General features: G+C 38.2%; 1 protein-coding gene across 1 annotated transcript in view; it reads left to right on the top strand.

The window, feature by feature from the left end:
* LOC150080848 (peripheral plasma membrane protein CASK-like) overlaps positions 1-17185 on the top strand; it is a 669094-nt gene that overhangs the window by 477296 nt on the left and 174613 nt on the right. Inside the window, exons 17-18 of the mRNA XM_090381386.1 lie at positions 17-254; positions 16990-16992. Of these exons, the coding sequence (XP_090237512.1) occupies positions 17-254; positions 16990-16992 (241 nt within the window). The remainder of the gene's footprint in view (positions 1-16; positions 255-16989; positions 16993-17185) is intronic.

The following is a 17185-nucleotide window of genomic DNA, read 5'->3' as shown; positions in this document are numbered from 1 at the left end:
GGTATGTTGCTTGCAGATATATGTTCGTGCCCAATTTGACTACAATCCAAAGGATGACGACCTAATTCCATGTACTCAGGCAGGAATAGCTTTTAAAACTGGTGACATACTCCAGGTTATTAGCAAAGATGATCACAATTGGTGGCAAGCCAGAAAAGAAGGATCAGAAATAACAGCAGGACTCATTCCCTCTCCAGAACTTCAAGAATGGAGGATAGCTTGTATGGCAATGGAACGTTCCCGGAATGACCAAGGTATTGCAATAGTTTTGTGCTTTATTAAGCTTGCCTAGCTAAAAGGAAGCATAAATTAGAGAAGTTGTAATATAATAATTACAATATAAATTTTAAAATCCAAAAGTTGTAATTAATATTAAAATCTTGTTTGATGGAGCTTATCATATTAATTTATGATTAATTTGTGGCTATCCTCAACAATAGCTTGCATGCTTAGTAATTGCTTGCTTGCACCGACCAAATCCCAGAAATGAAAAATCAAAACTAAGCAGACAGAAACCTTCTCAGAAAAAACAGTCAGATAAATCTTCCTCAAACAAGCCCAATCAATGAACAAATTCCTACAGTGGAACTGCAGAGGATTACGCAATAATATAGATGACCTGAATGATTTACTCATACAAACTAACACAGTAGGCATATACTTATAGGAAGCATTTTTATCACCAAAAGTTTCTCTCAAATTCAAAAACTATGCTATGCTTAGGCGAGACGGATTCTGGCACTCCTGCTCATGGAGGGGTAGCTATTCTTGTCAAAACTACCACACCATCAAGACATCTCCCACTACAAACCTCCTTAGAAGTTGTAGTAGCAGTTTGGATGGCAATGGGAATATATCATTAACCTTTGCATCTATTTATATATCACCTAATTATCCTTGTTCCCAGACTGAACATGACAACCTTTTAACACAACTGCCACCTCTCGATTGTTTACTCATTGAATTCAAAGGTCAACATCCATTGTGGGGATCTTCCACTGTGGATAGGAGAGGCCAATTAATTGAAACACACCTGGATAACCATAATCTGACTGTATTAAACACTGGCTCTCCAACTCATGATCACACCTACAGGTACAACATCTGCCATAGACTTATCCATCTGTTCAGTATCTCTTTTTCCAAGCATGGAATGGTTGGTGCTGAACGATCCATTCCACAGTGACCATTTTCGTATCATAAGTTCAATTCAAACTCAGGTTGTGTCATGTCCTAAAGCCAGTACTTCTTGCAATTTTCACAAAGCACTCTTGTGTCCTACTCAATAACCAGTATGTACAGCAGCAGCAACATATTGAAGACATAACCAATCACATTACCAGCCATATACTGTCGACAGCCGAAATTTCCATTCCAAAATCCGACCAATGCAAACAGGTACACTAAAACCAGTGGCGGAATGAAGATAGCTCCAAAGAGAAAGAGAAAAAAGCTGTGCTTGGAACAATTTTGCAAATTCCCAACTACTGCCAACCTAATTTTCTTCAAAAAATTCAGAGCCAGAGCTAGATAAATTACAAAAAAAAAGCAAAATGTGACTCCTGGATTAACTTTGTCTCAACTATTAGCAAAAATACTCACACTTGGATTATCTGGAAGAAAAGACAAGCACTCAGTGGGAAATTTCTATCATTGCCGTCTCCAAAATAAAATGGAATAGGCAGGACTTATCCTCTCCTACTGATATTGCAAATATTTTAGCAGAATTTTTCTATAATATTTCCGCCTCCTCTTATGTGACCTCCTTTTTCAACGTATTAAAACTAATGAAGAACATATTAAATAGAATTTCTCAATTAGTCTCTCACTTCTGTATATCCAGGTCTTTACTCTCGCTGAGCTGAAAGAATCCCTGAGGAAATCTCCATCTAGTGCAGCAGGACTAGACAGCATGTACTACAGTATGTGAACCCGTTCTATGCATATTGTTGCTCTTTTACAACTGGATATTTTCAAAAAATATATATTAGTATTAGCATTAGTAGAGGCATATGATGCAAGAAAGCAAGTTTATACAGCATCTGCCAAAAAAAAAAAAAAAAAAAAAAAACCATTCCACCCATCCATGTTTGTCTAATTCTGCATTGAATTTATTTATTTCACTTCTGCGACAGATGGATGTTTGTTCCAGCAGTCAACCACCCACTGGCTAAAGGGATCTTTCCGAACATATATTCTGCAACTGTCTTTCGCCAGTTTGAATTCATGTCCCCTGAGATGGTTAATCTGGGCAAGAGAAAGAATCCCATCAGCACTGAGCATGCTCAATCCATTCAAGGCTTTATACACTTCAATCACAGGTACCTATTCCCCAGACACTGTATTTGCAAAATTTAAGCCTGTATTCATAAGAGCAACCCTTTGTTCCATTCACTAATCTTGTTGCCCTTCTCTGGTACTCGTTCTAGCAGCTCTACATCATTCCTAAAATGTGGCCTCCAGACCTGTACTCAATGGGTGTCCTGACCATTGCCTTATACAAGGGGATAATCACCTCTTTATCCCTGCTAGAAAACTTCCTGTATATCATTGACAAGACACAATGAGCTACTCTTTGCAGCTATCTGTGCTGCTCAGAAAACCTCATATCTGATTGCACAATTATTGTCAGGTCCTTTTCATTCTCTACCACCATCAGTGTAGTACCACAGAGTTGATACTTTACCCTGGGGTTACTGCTATCCATATGCAGCACTTTGCATTTGTCAAGATTAAATTTCATTTGCCACCTCTCAACCCATCTGCTGTTCTTTTCTAGATCCTGTTGGGGTGTCATTATCAACCCTGCCAACCTTTGTGTCATCTGCAAACTTATACATTAAGCCCGATGTCTCAAACTTGGACCACTTCGCATAGATGGGTTGACTATTGATGATCATGCTCAGGTAGCTGATAAACTGAATGAATAGTTTGCATCTACATTCACACATGAGGAGTTACTCAATGAGGGGAATGATAGAAGTTTATCAAACTCTAAATAGAGAGCTAAGTGATTTTGTAATAATTGAGAGCTAAATGGAGGAGAAATTGTTGAATTTAAACATAGGAAGGCATCTGGAGTATGGACGGGATCTATCCAGTTATATTAAAGGAAGCAGCAAAGGAAGTAAGTAAACCTGTAGCCATAACTATGAGAGCTTCCTTGGAAACGGGTGGTTCTCAAGGACTTGTGGTGTGCAAATGTATCACCAATTCACAAAGGGGGGGTTCAAAAGGTGACATAAGTCACTATAGACCTGTTGGTTTAACTTGTGTTCCGGGGAAATTAATAGAGTCACTGGTCAAAGAAGTATCGCAGGATCCTCTAGACAACTGCAGTAATAGTTAAGACACAGCATGTGTTTGTTAAAGGGCGGTCTTCTCTAACCAATTTGATTGGTTCCTATGATGCGGTCACAAAGGAACTGAATGTTAAAAATAATTTTGATATCATATACTTGGATTTCAGGAAAGCTTTTGATACTGTTGCACCTGGAAGACTACTATACAAACTGGAGAGGTATGGCATTAAGGGTAAGTTTCTACATTCGATAAAGGGATGGTTGAGTGGGAGATGACAGAGAGTGGTAATCAATGGACACTGCTCGTCATGGACAAATGTTATTAGTGGAGTTCTCCAGGGTTCAGTGATGAGCCCATTGTTGTTTTGTGTATTCATCACTGATATTGATGAAGGTATATCAGGATTAATGTCCAAGTTTGCAGATGATTCAAAGGTTGGCAGGGTTGTTAATGACAATAAAGACAGTATGCTATCTAACTGGATCTAAACAAGTTGAATGGGCTGGGAAGTGGTAACTGAAGTTTAACATTGATAAATGCAAAGTACTGCATATGGGTAGCAATAACCCAAGAGAAATGTACCAACTGTATGGTACTACACTCAGGGAAGTGGAAAGTGGAAAAAACCTGGGGGGAAAATTGTGCAGTCAAATATGAAGTTTGCTGAACAATGCAGTAGGGCTGCCAGGACAGGTCATGGAGTCTTGTAAATAATAAATAGGAATTTTGCTAGCAGGGAGGTGATTATCCCATTGTACAAGGCAATGGTGGCCACACCTAGAGTACTGTGTGCAGGTCTGGCAGTCCCATTTTAGGAAGGATATAGAGTTGCTAGAATGAACATAAAGATGGGCAGCAAGATTGGTGAGGGGAATAAAGGGGTGCTCTTACCAAGAAAGGCTTAACATCTGCAAACTGCAGCACCTGGCGAGTAGGCACTTGCATGGTGACCTGATTGAGGGGTATAAGTCCTTGAAATGGCTTAGCAAGCTGAATGCTGATGGTTTTTTTCCCTGCATGCTCTTATTACAAACCTAAGGGAGCATAGATTCAAATTGAGGAAACACAGTTGTGGAATACATGTGCGGAAATTTTTCTTTAGTGAGCGGGAGGTTGAATGGTGAAACAGACTTCCATCTTTTGTTGTGGAAGTTGATAGCCTAAATAAATTTAAGGTTGAGCTGAACAAGCATTTGGAATGAATGGAATGAAATGGTAGGGGTTTGTTTTTTTTTTTTTTTTTGCTGATGCTGGATAAGCTTGCTTTTCTGCATCATATGTCTCTACCAATGTTAATATTCCACCATCAATATCATTAATAAATACAGAAAACAATGGACCCAGTACTGAACCCTGGAGGACTCCACTAATGAAATTAGTCCACGAAGAGCAGTGACTATTGATTACCACTCTCTGTCTTCTCTCACTCAACCATCCCTTTATCCCTAGTAGCAATTTGCCTCCAGTGCCACACTGTTCCAATTTGTGCTGCAGTCTTCCATGTGCAACAGAATCAAAAGCATACCTAAGATACAAGTATATGATATCAAAATTATTCTTTTTATCTAGTTCCTTTGTATCCACATCATAGTATCCAATCAGTCTTGTCTAGATGATCCTGCAGTGCTTCCTTAACCAGTGCCTCCATTAATTTCCCTAGAATAGAAGTTAAACTAACAGGCTGTAATTACTTGTGTCACCCTTTGATCCACTTTTATGGATTGGAGTCACATTTGCACATCTCCCATTCATGCCCCCCCCCCCCGAGTCCAGGGAAGCTCTCATAATTATGGCTAAGGGTTTGCTTACTTCCTTTGCTGCCTCATTTAATATAACTGGATAGATCTCATCCACCCCAGGTGCCTTCCTTATCTTTATCTCCAGCAATTTCTCTCAGTTATTAAAAAATTTAACTCACTGCCAGAGTTTAATACACAAAGGAGTTTGGGAAAGCTTTTGCATTCCTAACCTCCTTTTTGATTTAATTGCAGAGCAGCTTATATCTACAATTGGCTTCCATGTCACCTGTTAATTTATGTGTATTCCATACATTTTTCTTATCTGCCACGTCTTATTAGTTCATCTGACTTCCATTTAGGCCTCAACCTTGAAAAATATTTTCTTAGTTGGTGTGAAAAGCGTATTAGCTTCCAAGATTAATTCTTTAAATGCTTCCAATTTAGAATTTGCTGTTGATAACATCATCAGTTGGTCCCACTGTATAGAATTTAAATACTGTCTCAGACCACCGTAGTCGTCTTTACGAAAGCAAAAACCCTTCCCTTTACCTCTGATGGTAGTTACCTCTTTGAGTAAATCCCACTTCAGCACACTGTGATCACTGTCACCTAGTGGTTCCTTTATCTGCAGATTCTTAATGCATGAAGAATCACTACTGATAATCAGATCAAGAGTATTACTCCCTCTGGTTGCCTCTCGAACATGTTGCTGTAGAAAACAATCATCCAATAAATCCACAAAAGCCTTGCTAGTCTGTGAGTGACCACCCCACAAATTCCAGTCAATATCTGGGAAATTAAAATCCCCCATTATAAGACACTCTAATTTACTGGCCCACTCTGTTTCTCTGCACAATTGCTCATTATACTGGCACCTCCGTAGCCAGGTGGGAAGGAGCAGCAGCAGTGCATATCACACGCTTCTTGATTAGACCGTGGTTTGAGCCCGTCACCACCAAATACGGACGATGTGGAAAGGTCAAGGGAATGACCACCGCATATTCCCAGAGCAATAATTGTTAATGCTCCTAAAAACCAAATAACAAACAAGCTCATTATTATTCATTAGGCCTAGAACACACACCTACTCTCATTTTTCCTTTACCAGTGCTTATGTCACACCAAACAGACTCAACATTGCATTTTCCACCAACATCAATTGGATGCACTTCCTTAGATTTTATGTGTTTCTTAACTAACAGCATAACCCCTCCTCCCATCCTGTCTTGTCTGTCCTTTCTGTACACATTGTGCTCCCCAAATTCCAATTTTGCAATACTTATATCTGTGTGACACCACATCTTTGATATTCCAACTGTATCTGCCTTTGACCATCACCTCAAATTCATACAGTTTATTTACCAAACTCGTAGCATTGGTGTACTCGCAAATATACATACACCTTTTGTTATTCTTAGCTACCCTAACACAGCCCATGTATTTACTTGTTTCGCGATGACTCCCAGCAGTCTCTGAAATCCCTTCCACTATGTTTTACAGCCTGCTGCTTATTCCAATAGAAGCAGTGCAAGAATCACTTTCACCTCTGCCAGCAACTACTGTTAATCTATTAACCCGTGTATCCCTGCCAAGCTTGCAGTTTTCCAACCTAACTAACATTGCCTCGATAGTATCAGCAAATATTCTTGCACCTTTTCTGTTTAAGTGAATCCCATCGCTGTAAATGCAGTCTCTCCTGTTAACAAGCACAGAGTGAAAAAAATTCTACCCCTTGAGCCCTGCAGAATCTCTCCAGGGCCCTATTGATTGACAAGGCTTTCATCATATACTCCCTCCTATCATGTCTCGGCAGAATTGCAGACACTTTCAAATTTAACCCTAACTCACAGCTTTTTTTCGACATTGACCTGTACTTGTTAAGTAATTCTGCCAGTCTTACTGCCAACGTGCACAACAATATCACCTTTTGTGCCCTTAAAAGATATCTGCACAACATCATCAACCTTAGCCTCTGTCAGACATAGCCTGGTCCTGTTCCACCTATCCTACTTGCACAATATATTCCCCTTTCCCCTGACAATAGAGTCAACAACAACTAGTTCCTGTGGGACCAGTACATTCTGCCTTGGGGATTGCTGCTGTGTTGCCTGATGTTCAAGTGCAAGTTCTGGCATTGATGTGGGAGCTGAGAGCTTGATTAGCCCTTCAGTTTAAATCCTTTGATGGCATCTACCCTATTCTTCAAGTTCTCATATAGGCCCATAATAATGCTTAGTTGGCGCCTATTTTCCTCACACTCCTTACATCGAACACACACAATGACATTTCCCCTGGCAGTATCATGTCCCGTTCCTGAAAGCACCATAAACATCAAACAAGCAGTACATTTCAAAAGGCTGTTCAGAGTAAAGTCTTTTGAAATGTGATTTTGAGCCTTTTGCTTTGCTGCTCTGGTCTGATGCATGATTTCTATTCAATTTCAATTAAAACTTCAAATTCAATACAATTAAAAATATTACACTAAACTTATATCCTAATGCAGTTATAACACTATATATATATATATATAATTTTTTTTTTTCTTTTTTGTATAGTTTAAGTACAATTAGTAAAATAGGTATGATATATTTCATATAGGAAAAGCTGGTAAAGGATGATCATTAGTCAAAGCAAAAGTAAAAATAAAACAATTAATAAACATAATAATAATATATATCAAGTCAGTTATAGGTAATAGGACACATTGAAAGGTACTTTATCGAGGGCTAACCCTTTCAATATGTCCCCTACAATTAACCTGGCTATCAGTTTCTGATATCATCTGCCTGTTTAACACGGTCAAAAGGTAATTCATGCGATAAATGTATAAGTATAATTAAAGTTAACAACAAAATTATTGGCTAACTTTAATTATACTTATACATTTATCGCATGAATTACCTTTTGACCGTGTTAAACAGGCAGATGATATCAGAAACTGATAGCCGGGTTAATTGTAGGGGACATATTGAAAGGGTTAGCCCTCGATAAAGTCCCTTTCAATGTGTCCTATTACCTATAATTGACTTGATATATATTATTATTATGTTTATTAATTGTTTTATTTTTACTTTTGCTTTGACTAATGATCATCCTTTACTAGGTTTGGCCTCGTGGACCAGTTATTGCTATTATAGGGTTAAGTAGCTACCAGCTTATCCTATATGAAATAGATCTTACCTATTTTACTAATTGTACTTAAACTATACAAAAAATATATAATAAGACTGATGTAATGTTCTATCTAGATATGTATAGATGGCATTAATTAGTTCTTGTTTAGTTAACTTTACATAAGTTATTTATTAATTTTCTATATTTTATATATATATGTATTTCAGTATCGAGTTTTATCTCCAACCGAGTTACGTTGTATGAATTTTTTATCTTCTATCAAGTTATATGTATTGAGTTAAAAAATCACATTCGTAAAATCGAAGTAGTTATAAGAGATGATAAATTTAACTATCTATGCCGAATCACTGATTCTAAAAGTTCTATGAATGTTACTGTCGTACGTTGTGATCCTCTACTGATACTGATTACACTGCTACAAGTTTCGTAGAACTACCAGTATCTGCTCCATCGATAACAATAGCGGCAGATTCAAATGCTATTGTTGATACAATGGTAGCAGATATTGACTGTATCCTCTCCAAAATATCCTCTCTTGGCATCATTCCTATATTTTTGCTATACCAAAACCGGGCAAAGACCCTTCTCAAATTCAGAATTATATACTGATATCTTTGGCAAGCTGTTAAGGCAAAATATTTGAAAAGATGGTGGATAAGAGGCTCACTTAGATTCTAGCCTCCCAAAATATACTTTCTGATCACCAATATGGTTTCTGTAAAAACAAGTCCACCCTAGATTTTATTTTAAAAATTGAATCTAACAGTCATAATGCCTTCGTCAGGAGACAACATCTAGTGATTGTCAACCTGGATATTCTTGAAGCGTTTCACACCACATGGCGTCATGATGTGCTACCTCCCTTTAATAATTCAGAACTTTTAAAATTGTGCACATTTCAAGTCCAATATAAAAGAATGCTGTCAGCATCTTACATTCGAGAAGAGGGTGTCCCACAGGGTTCCATATTGAATCCAGCCCTATTTGCAATTAGTGTCAAATTGCAAATAGGGCTGGATTCAATTAGTGCTAATTGAATGAGTATGAATACTATTGAAAGACAGCTATAGGTTTCTCTAACCAGAATTCAATCCTGGACCTTACGCAGTTCATTTCTGCAAACTTTGGTCACTTCATCCTGATCCAGAGCTAAAGATAAATAAAGGCCAGTTCCTCTTGCTCTCACTCTCCGATTTCTTGGCCTGATACTAGATAGGAAACTGAACTTTCAAGCACATGTGGCCTATCTCTGAACACTCTGTTTGAAGAAGTTGAATATCCTCCGGTGTGTGTCATCCTTGTTATGGGGCACTGATCGACATACCCTTATCCATCTTTATAAAGCTCTCATCAAGTTTTGCTTGGACTATAGTTCTCCAGTGTATGACGTTTTGAGAAAAAGTACTTTAAAGCGATTAACCCTTCATTGGACACACCAGCAAAATGAACATAGTTTGTTGCAATGTATCTCTCAGATACATACTTTCATACAGGTTTTCATATCAAAAATTAAAGATTATGTTTAAAAATGACCCTAGTTTATTCATAAATAACATACAAGAGTTTCAAATGTTTATTTATTAATAAATTTTTATTTTTATGCAATTTTTTTAATAAAAATATTTTTATATAAAAAATTATTTTTCATCTTGTTCATTGAATGTTGCTCTTTTAGAACATGACACATAAATCATTTCTGCATGCTCTAAGCTGAGGTATTGTTTATAATTTGTACAAGAATACCTTGTCAGTCTGGTTCTCTTTGTTGCTTGCCAGTAATTAGTGCACCGCGTGTGACTGCTCTCCCATTCTGTGCTTGCAGCGGGCTCAGTACTCTGTTGCCTTAGTTGAAGGGAATTTGAGGGACCTGGCTCCTCCGATGAAGTTCCTCAGCCACTAATTCCACAGAAAGTTGATTGAGGAAGAGTTCTCTTTACTTCTTTTTCATTTCCCATGTAGATCACTTTTGCATTGATTCAGCTAATGTTTAGCATAGCGTAGAATATCACCATCGGCCAACTGCAGCAAACTCACACCATATTGTAAGTCTCACACATCTGATCCACGGTATATACTCCCGACTTGGTTCTTTATAAGATTTTACAATTTCTGGTTTCAGCTGATCATTTGTTTCACGGTCAATGACATCATCAAAATGCAAGGAGGAAATCAAGATGGCATTCTTTGATTTATTTGGTACATAGGAAACAATTGTTGCTTCTTCCCTGAAGCCAAACAAACTCGATTTTTCAGGTTGGCTCTTGGCTGACACAAATTCAATTGGGAGTTGTGTTTTGTTCGCTTTTATTGTTCCAACATAAGAGAGTTTCCTTCTTCTGAATTCCAAAACTAAATTGACATCCTTAAACCAATTATCTGCCGTAATATTCCATCCAGTCCCATGGATAGGTTCTGCCAGTCCTTTGACAACATCAACTGGTCTGTTGTTGATTTGGTATGGACCTTCAGGTTTGCTTCCCTGCATATATTTCAATATAAGAGTACACCACCCTAGAATCTATTAAGGCATATTTGTTGGGCTTTGAAGGTATATACTGTTTGAAACAGCATTTCCTCTGAAGACCTCTAATTTCTCATCAATAGTTAGATTCTGACCCGGAAAGTAACATGTCATGCAGTTTTTTTACAAATTGAGTGAAAATTTCTTATGAAAACTGACCTGCTCCACTTAGATTTAAGAAAGTGGCTCAATCATGAAATATAGAAATTGGTAGAAATCAGAGAGGGAGAGGGAGGAGGAAGGGAGACCTTGGAGGTAGATGACTGCTGTCATAGGCGGCAGCAAATGCAGCTACCCTGAACATACCCTCAGCTACTGGGAACTACGGCATCACAACACCAGACACTCTTCATCCGATGCCCACCTTACACTTCCAGTTGCCGCCCGCAACCCATTTTACCCTACTCTATCGCACCTTCTTATCCCTGCTAGAAAATTATCTGTATACCATTGAAAAACACTGCTACCTAGTGCCTCTTTTATATGTAGACCTTTAATGAATGAAGAATCTTTGCTGATAATCAGAACAAGAGTATTTTTTCTCTTGTTGCCTATAATTTTCTGCTGTACAAATAGTCATTCAATAAATATTGCAAAAATCATTTAGCTTCCAGTTATAACTTGGTATACTTCTGGTATTTCCATCCTTTAAAACTAGTTTTTGTATGAATGTAGACACAAAATATTTATTTGTCAGCAAACTGAATAGGATTATGAATAATTCTGCCGTTCATATCCCTTAACCATAATTACATCTTTAATATATTCCACATAAATATGCTATGATCATTGCTTCCTCGTGGTTCCGTTATCTGTATATATACATATATATATATAAATAAAAAAAAAATAAAGTGCAGCCATTATCAACCCATTGCAGGGTGGAAGCCTCCTCAACAATTCATGCTGAGGGAAATGGACCATAATCTGCCACGCTGGTCCAGTGCGGGTTGGCAGATCGACCGTATTCAGCAGTCAGGGGCTTGAACCCCGGTCTACTCAAAGAGCGTGTGCTACTGCACTCCTGCTCCTGCCCACTCGGCTACACCTTGCAGAGTCACTGCTGTTAATCAGATCACAAGTATTTCTATCACTTATTGCCTCTCTAAGATGCCAGTATAGAAAACAATAAATCATAAAATTCTGTTAAAATTCTTGTTTCAAAAACCATTTTCTTTATTTGATTTGTTATATCAGAGTAGCACTTTTGCTCTACAAGAATTAGACAGAGGCCCAGAAAGGAAAACCACCTTTGTTTCTTTTTTCTATAAGTATTAACTTACTAACTCAGCTGCTTGGTCAGCTCGTGGCACTGCTCCTGCGTCCCTGTGGCAGGGCTAGGGAGGCAGGAGCAGTTATTCTACGAGAAGTAACCTGGGTGTTAAAGATAACCCCCCCCCCCGGCCGAAAGGAGCCATCATGGATTCTAACAATTTTCCGCCCTTAGAGCCTTTAAGCTCAAGACAAGAATCCTCTCATGATAGCACACTAGTCAACCTAAAAGGATTTGAACAGAAGCACTGTGTCCTGACATTCCTGATTTTCTGGAGATACACCCTCTGTCCACCCAGCCTGTGGGCACGTTATCGCCATATATGATCCAAAGACATTTGGAAGCTATTGCAGGATCACCAAAAATTGTGAAGTGACTACAATCCGGAGATCTGATTGAAACAGCCACTTCCAAACATTGAGTGGCTATTAAAGACAAAGATATTTGGTGGAACATATCCTCAGACACACAACAAATAATGTTGACTATGCCTAGTCCGTCTTATGCCTCTCACACCCAAAGTTTTCATACAACTGCAGTTCAAACAGTGTGTCCATACTTCCCAACGTTTCGCTAGCTAATTGGGTTAACACAACTGTATCAATCACTGGAAATGATAATTCTAAAACTAAAACAAGCAATGCCACCAACATCCCAATTAGTGTGCCAACTGATACTCCACCAGTCTCGAATGACACAGAAAAATTTAAACCTACTAAAGACTGTAAGAAAACTGAACCATCCAACAACACTATGGAAGTGGATATACACCTAGATTGTGAAGAATCTATCCTAGAACTCCATGCCAATGACACTGTGGATACCGGACGTCCCTTATTCCCAAAAGAAGACCAGAAAAAAATGCCCTGGATACAAAAAACAGTCAGATGAATCATCCTCAGCCAAACCAAAATAATGACTAGCATCATCATACAGTGGAACTGCAGAAGACTAAGCAGCCATTCTGATGACTTAAGGATTTAATCTCTCAATTCAATCCCATAGGTATATGCCTACAGGAAACATTCTTGTCACCCCAAATTTTGCCGAAATTCTCAAATTATATGATGTATAGACAAGATAGGAGCCCAGAGATTCCCGACCGTGGAGGAGTAGCCGTTCTTGTAAATTCCAACACACTATCCAGACCGATATAATTAAGAACCACCCTAGAAGTGGCAGCTCAGATTGAGTTGGTATTTCAGTTGTTTTTATTGTTTCTATTTATATTCCACCATCTCTACCACTTTTCCATTCAGAACTTAACAACCTCATTACACAATTCTGTTAAGAAAATTCTAAGCAGCTTCTCTCTCTCTCTCTCTATAAAATTATATTACAGATCATACGAAATGAACTGATGTGACTTGACTCTGTAAAAATCTGTAAACAATTTCTTTGGAAATTGAATAATGACGTACAAAAACTACAAATTTTGCCTGTCATTGTTACAAATCATATACAGAAACTCCCTGACTTACATGAGGATTGCATTCTGTGGAACGCTGCATAAGTCAGAATTTCCCCCATGCTTGTGCAGCACTTGCAACTGTGCTCGCGGAATTGATTGAATCAAAAGAGAAATGTTCGACGAACATGTAAATAGCATAATTTATTGTATTTATTCAATTTTTTATCTCATGTACAGGAAAAATTGCAAAATCATTCGATTTAAAAAATTTTCAAAATTATAAAATTACAAAAAAAGAGAGGAGACAGGCATTATGCCAGTCAGCTTTACCTCTCGAGCATTGTTGCCAGAATCGTCTTCAGCTGATAAGTACGCCGCTGCGGAGGTTGAGGGCTGTGGAAATTTGGAAGGGGTCAGCCACTCATCCTTAAGAAAGAACATATTAATGGATGCCTGGATGGTGGCTTTTTTCTTTTCATCGTAGATTTCTTTATAGCAAGCAAGCATATCATTCATCCATCTGTCAACTTTTAAGAATCGTTCGCTGTCAGGATCCATCTTCTCAAACCTCACCATTGCCAATGCAATTTCACAAAATACCATTGCCATCTCTCTGGTAGTGGTGGTAGTAGTAGTAGTAGTAGTAGTAGTAGCAGCAGTAGCATGTGATGCAAGAAAGCAAATGTATGAGCTTATGCAGCATCAGCCAAAAAAAAAAAAAAAAAAATAAATAAATAAATATTTTCGCACAACCATTCCCTCTAAATGTTTGTCCAGTTCTTCCTTAAATTTATTTAACCTATCAACTTCCACAACAACAGACGGAAGTTTGTTCCAGCAATTAACCACCCGCTGGCTAAAGGCATATTTCTGCACATCTATTCTACATCTGTCTTTCCTTAATTTGAATTTATGCCTCCTTAGGTTCGTAATCTGTACAAGTGGAAGAATCCTATCAGATCAGAATTCAGCATGCTCAACCCATTCAAGGCCTTATACACCTCAATTAAATCACCGTGCAGATGCCTAGTCTCCAGCCATTGCAATCTGCAGAACTTAAGCCTCTCTTGGTAAGAGGATCCCTTCATTCCCCTCACCAATCTTGTTGCCCTTCTCTGTACGTGCTCAAGAAAATCTACATTCTTCCTAAAATGAGGCCTCCAGACCTCATTTTAGGAAGGATCAATTTTCCTGTTGCAGTAGCACACTTCCATTACTGTCATTAACAACCTTGCCAACCTTTGTATCATCTGCAAACTTAGACACTAAGCCTGATATACCTTCATCAGTATCATTGATAAATATACAAAACAACAGTGGACCCAACACCGAACCCTGTGGGACTCCACAACATTAGTCTGCGAAGAGCAGCACTCACTGATTACCACCCTCTGTCTTCTCCCACTCAAACATTCTTTTATCCATTGTAGCAACTTACCCTTAATACCATTCTGCTCCAATTTGTACAGTAGTCTTCCATGCGCAACAGTGTCAAAAGCTTTCCTGAAATCCAAGTATATGATATCAAAATTATTTTTTTCATCCAATTCCTTTGTAACCATATCATAATATCCTATCAGATTTGTCAGACAAGACTTTCTCTTAACAAACCCATGCTGTGTCTGAATTATTGCTGCAGTCTTGTCTAGATGATCCTGCAATGCATCTTTAACCGATGACTCCATTATTTTACCAGGAACAGAAGTTAAACTAACTGGTCTGTAATTACTCATGTCACCCTTCAATCCCGTCCCCCTTGTGAATTGGGAATACATATGCACATCTCCAGTCCGTGGGGAGATGTGTCCTCCCCTGAGTCCAAGGATATTTTCATAATTATGGCTAAGGGTTAGCTTACTTCCTTTGCCACCTCCTTTAATATAACTGGATAGATCCCATCCATGCCAGGTGCATTTCTTATGTTTAACTTCAACAATTTCTCCTCCACTTTATTCTCAGTTATTACAAAATCATTAAGCACCCTGCTACAATTTGTTAACCCTCTGGCATGTTCCAACCTTAATAACTGCTCATGTGTGAATGTAGATGCAAAACACTCATTCAGTTTGTTTGCTATCTGAGCAGGATCATCAACAGTCGAACTAACGATATCAAGTGGACCAATCAGATTCATCCTCTTCCTTTTAGAACTTATATAAATAAAGAAATCCTTGCTGTTTTTTTTAGCATCCTTTTTTTTTTTGCCAAAGCTTTCTCATAATCTGCCTTCACCTGCCTAACCTCCTTTGTGACTTGATTACAGACTAACTTATATCTGCCATAGGGTTCTCTGTCTCTTGATAATTTATATGCATTCCATGCATTTTTTCTTCTCTTTCATGAGTCTCATTAGTTCATTTGATAACCATTTAGGCCTAAACCTTGAACAATATTTCTTAATAGGTATGAAACTTTTAGTAGCTTCCAAGATTAATTCCTTAAATGCTTCCTACTTAGAATTTGCTGTTGGTAACATCATCAGTTGGTCCCACTGATGAAGCGTCTCGGCTCCTTATTTGTTTCATCTTGAGCTTCGTCAGCATTTTCTTGCTTTCACTATCATTGCCTGCAAGTCAATAAGTTCTTCGTTAGATAATTGCTTCTCTTCTTCCTCTATTAACTCTTCCAACTCTGCAACCTTTACAATCTTATTTGTAACTGCTTCATGTGATTCAACTTTTTCAAATGCTTCGAAGCCTTTCATGTGCCGTGGGCATATTTTCTTCCATGCACCATTTAAACAACTTTTAGTAATTTCTGCCCAGGCCTTATTAATGTTTAAGATGCTGTGGTAAATATTGTAAGATTTCCAAAAGTCTCTTAATGTAAAATTTTTCTCACCGTCTACTGCAGACAATGCCTGAGCAAATGCTGTGCATAAAGAGTATGCTTTTAAATTCGAAATAACACCCTGATCCATAGGTTGGATGAGTGAAGTCATGTTTGGCTGTAGAAATATGACTCTCACGTTCAAATTGAAATCATCTATATGCGTAGGATGTCCCATTATCTAATAGAAGCAAAATCTTGAAAGGTATGTCATTGTCTTTACAATATTTTTCAACCTCGGAAATGAAGCAGCATTTAAAGCAATCCTCAAAGAGAGATATTGTTATCCGTGCTCTCTGGTTCGATTGGAAATGCATGGGTAGGGTGCTTTATCGATGCCCTTAAATGCAGGAAGATTTCCAGAATGGTACACAAGCAGTGTTATTAATCTGTGATCTCCCGCTGCATTAGCCCCAAGCAGTAGCATGTCCCTATCTTTTGACACCTTGAAACCTGGCATTGTATTTTCCTCTTTGGCAATGTATGTTCAATCCCTCATTTTTTTCCAATACAGAGCAGTCTTGTCAACATTAAAAATTTGCTACGTTGAATAGCTACCTTCATCAATAATTTTTTACAGCACATCACAAAATTTCTCTGCAGCTGCAGAATTGGCACTGGCGACTTCACTGCATACTTTAACGTGGAAACCAGCACGATGTTTGAACCTATTATATCACCCATTGCTTACAACGAACTTGGGTTGGGGTTCGCCATACTTATCCTTAATATCTTTATAAATATTTGTTGCTTTTGCTTGAATGGTCATTACACTCAGGGGGTACTCGCTTCTGAATCTGATTTTCCATCCATATTATTAACGGCTGTTCCATCTTCGATATAGCACCTGAACACTGTTTTGTGACTACTGTTGACCTTAACTGCGTTGATCCTTTGACATGTTCTTTTATACGTGCACAGTCCTTTAAATAGTATTCACTGTTGAAGCAGTGAGTCCTATAATTCCCTTGTAA

The sequence above is a fragment of the Mastigoproctus giganteus genome, chromosome 9, assembly GCF_048544385.1.
Source record: "Mastigoproctus giganteus isolate SK-2022 chromosome 9, ASM4854438v1, whole genome shotgun sequence".
Lineage (NCBI taxonomy): Eukaryota > Metazoa > Arthropoda > Arachnida > Uropygi > Thelyphonidae > Mastigoproctus > Mastigoproctus giganteus.
This window is presented reverse-complemented; position numbering and strand designations above follow the sequence as displayed.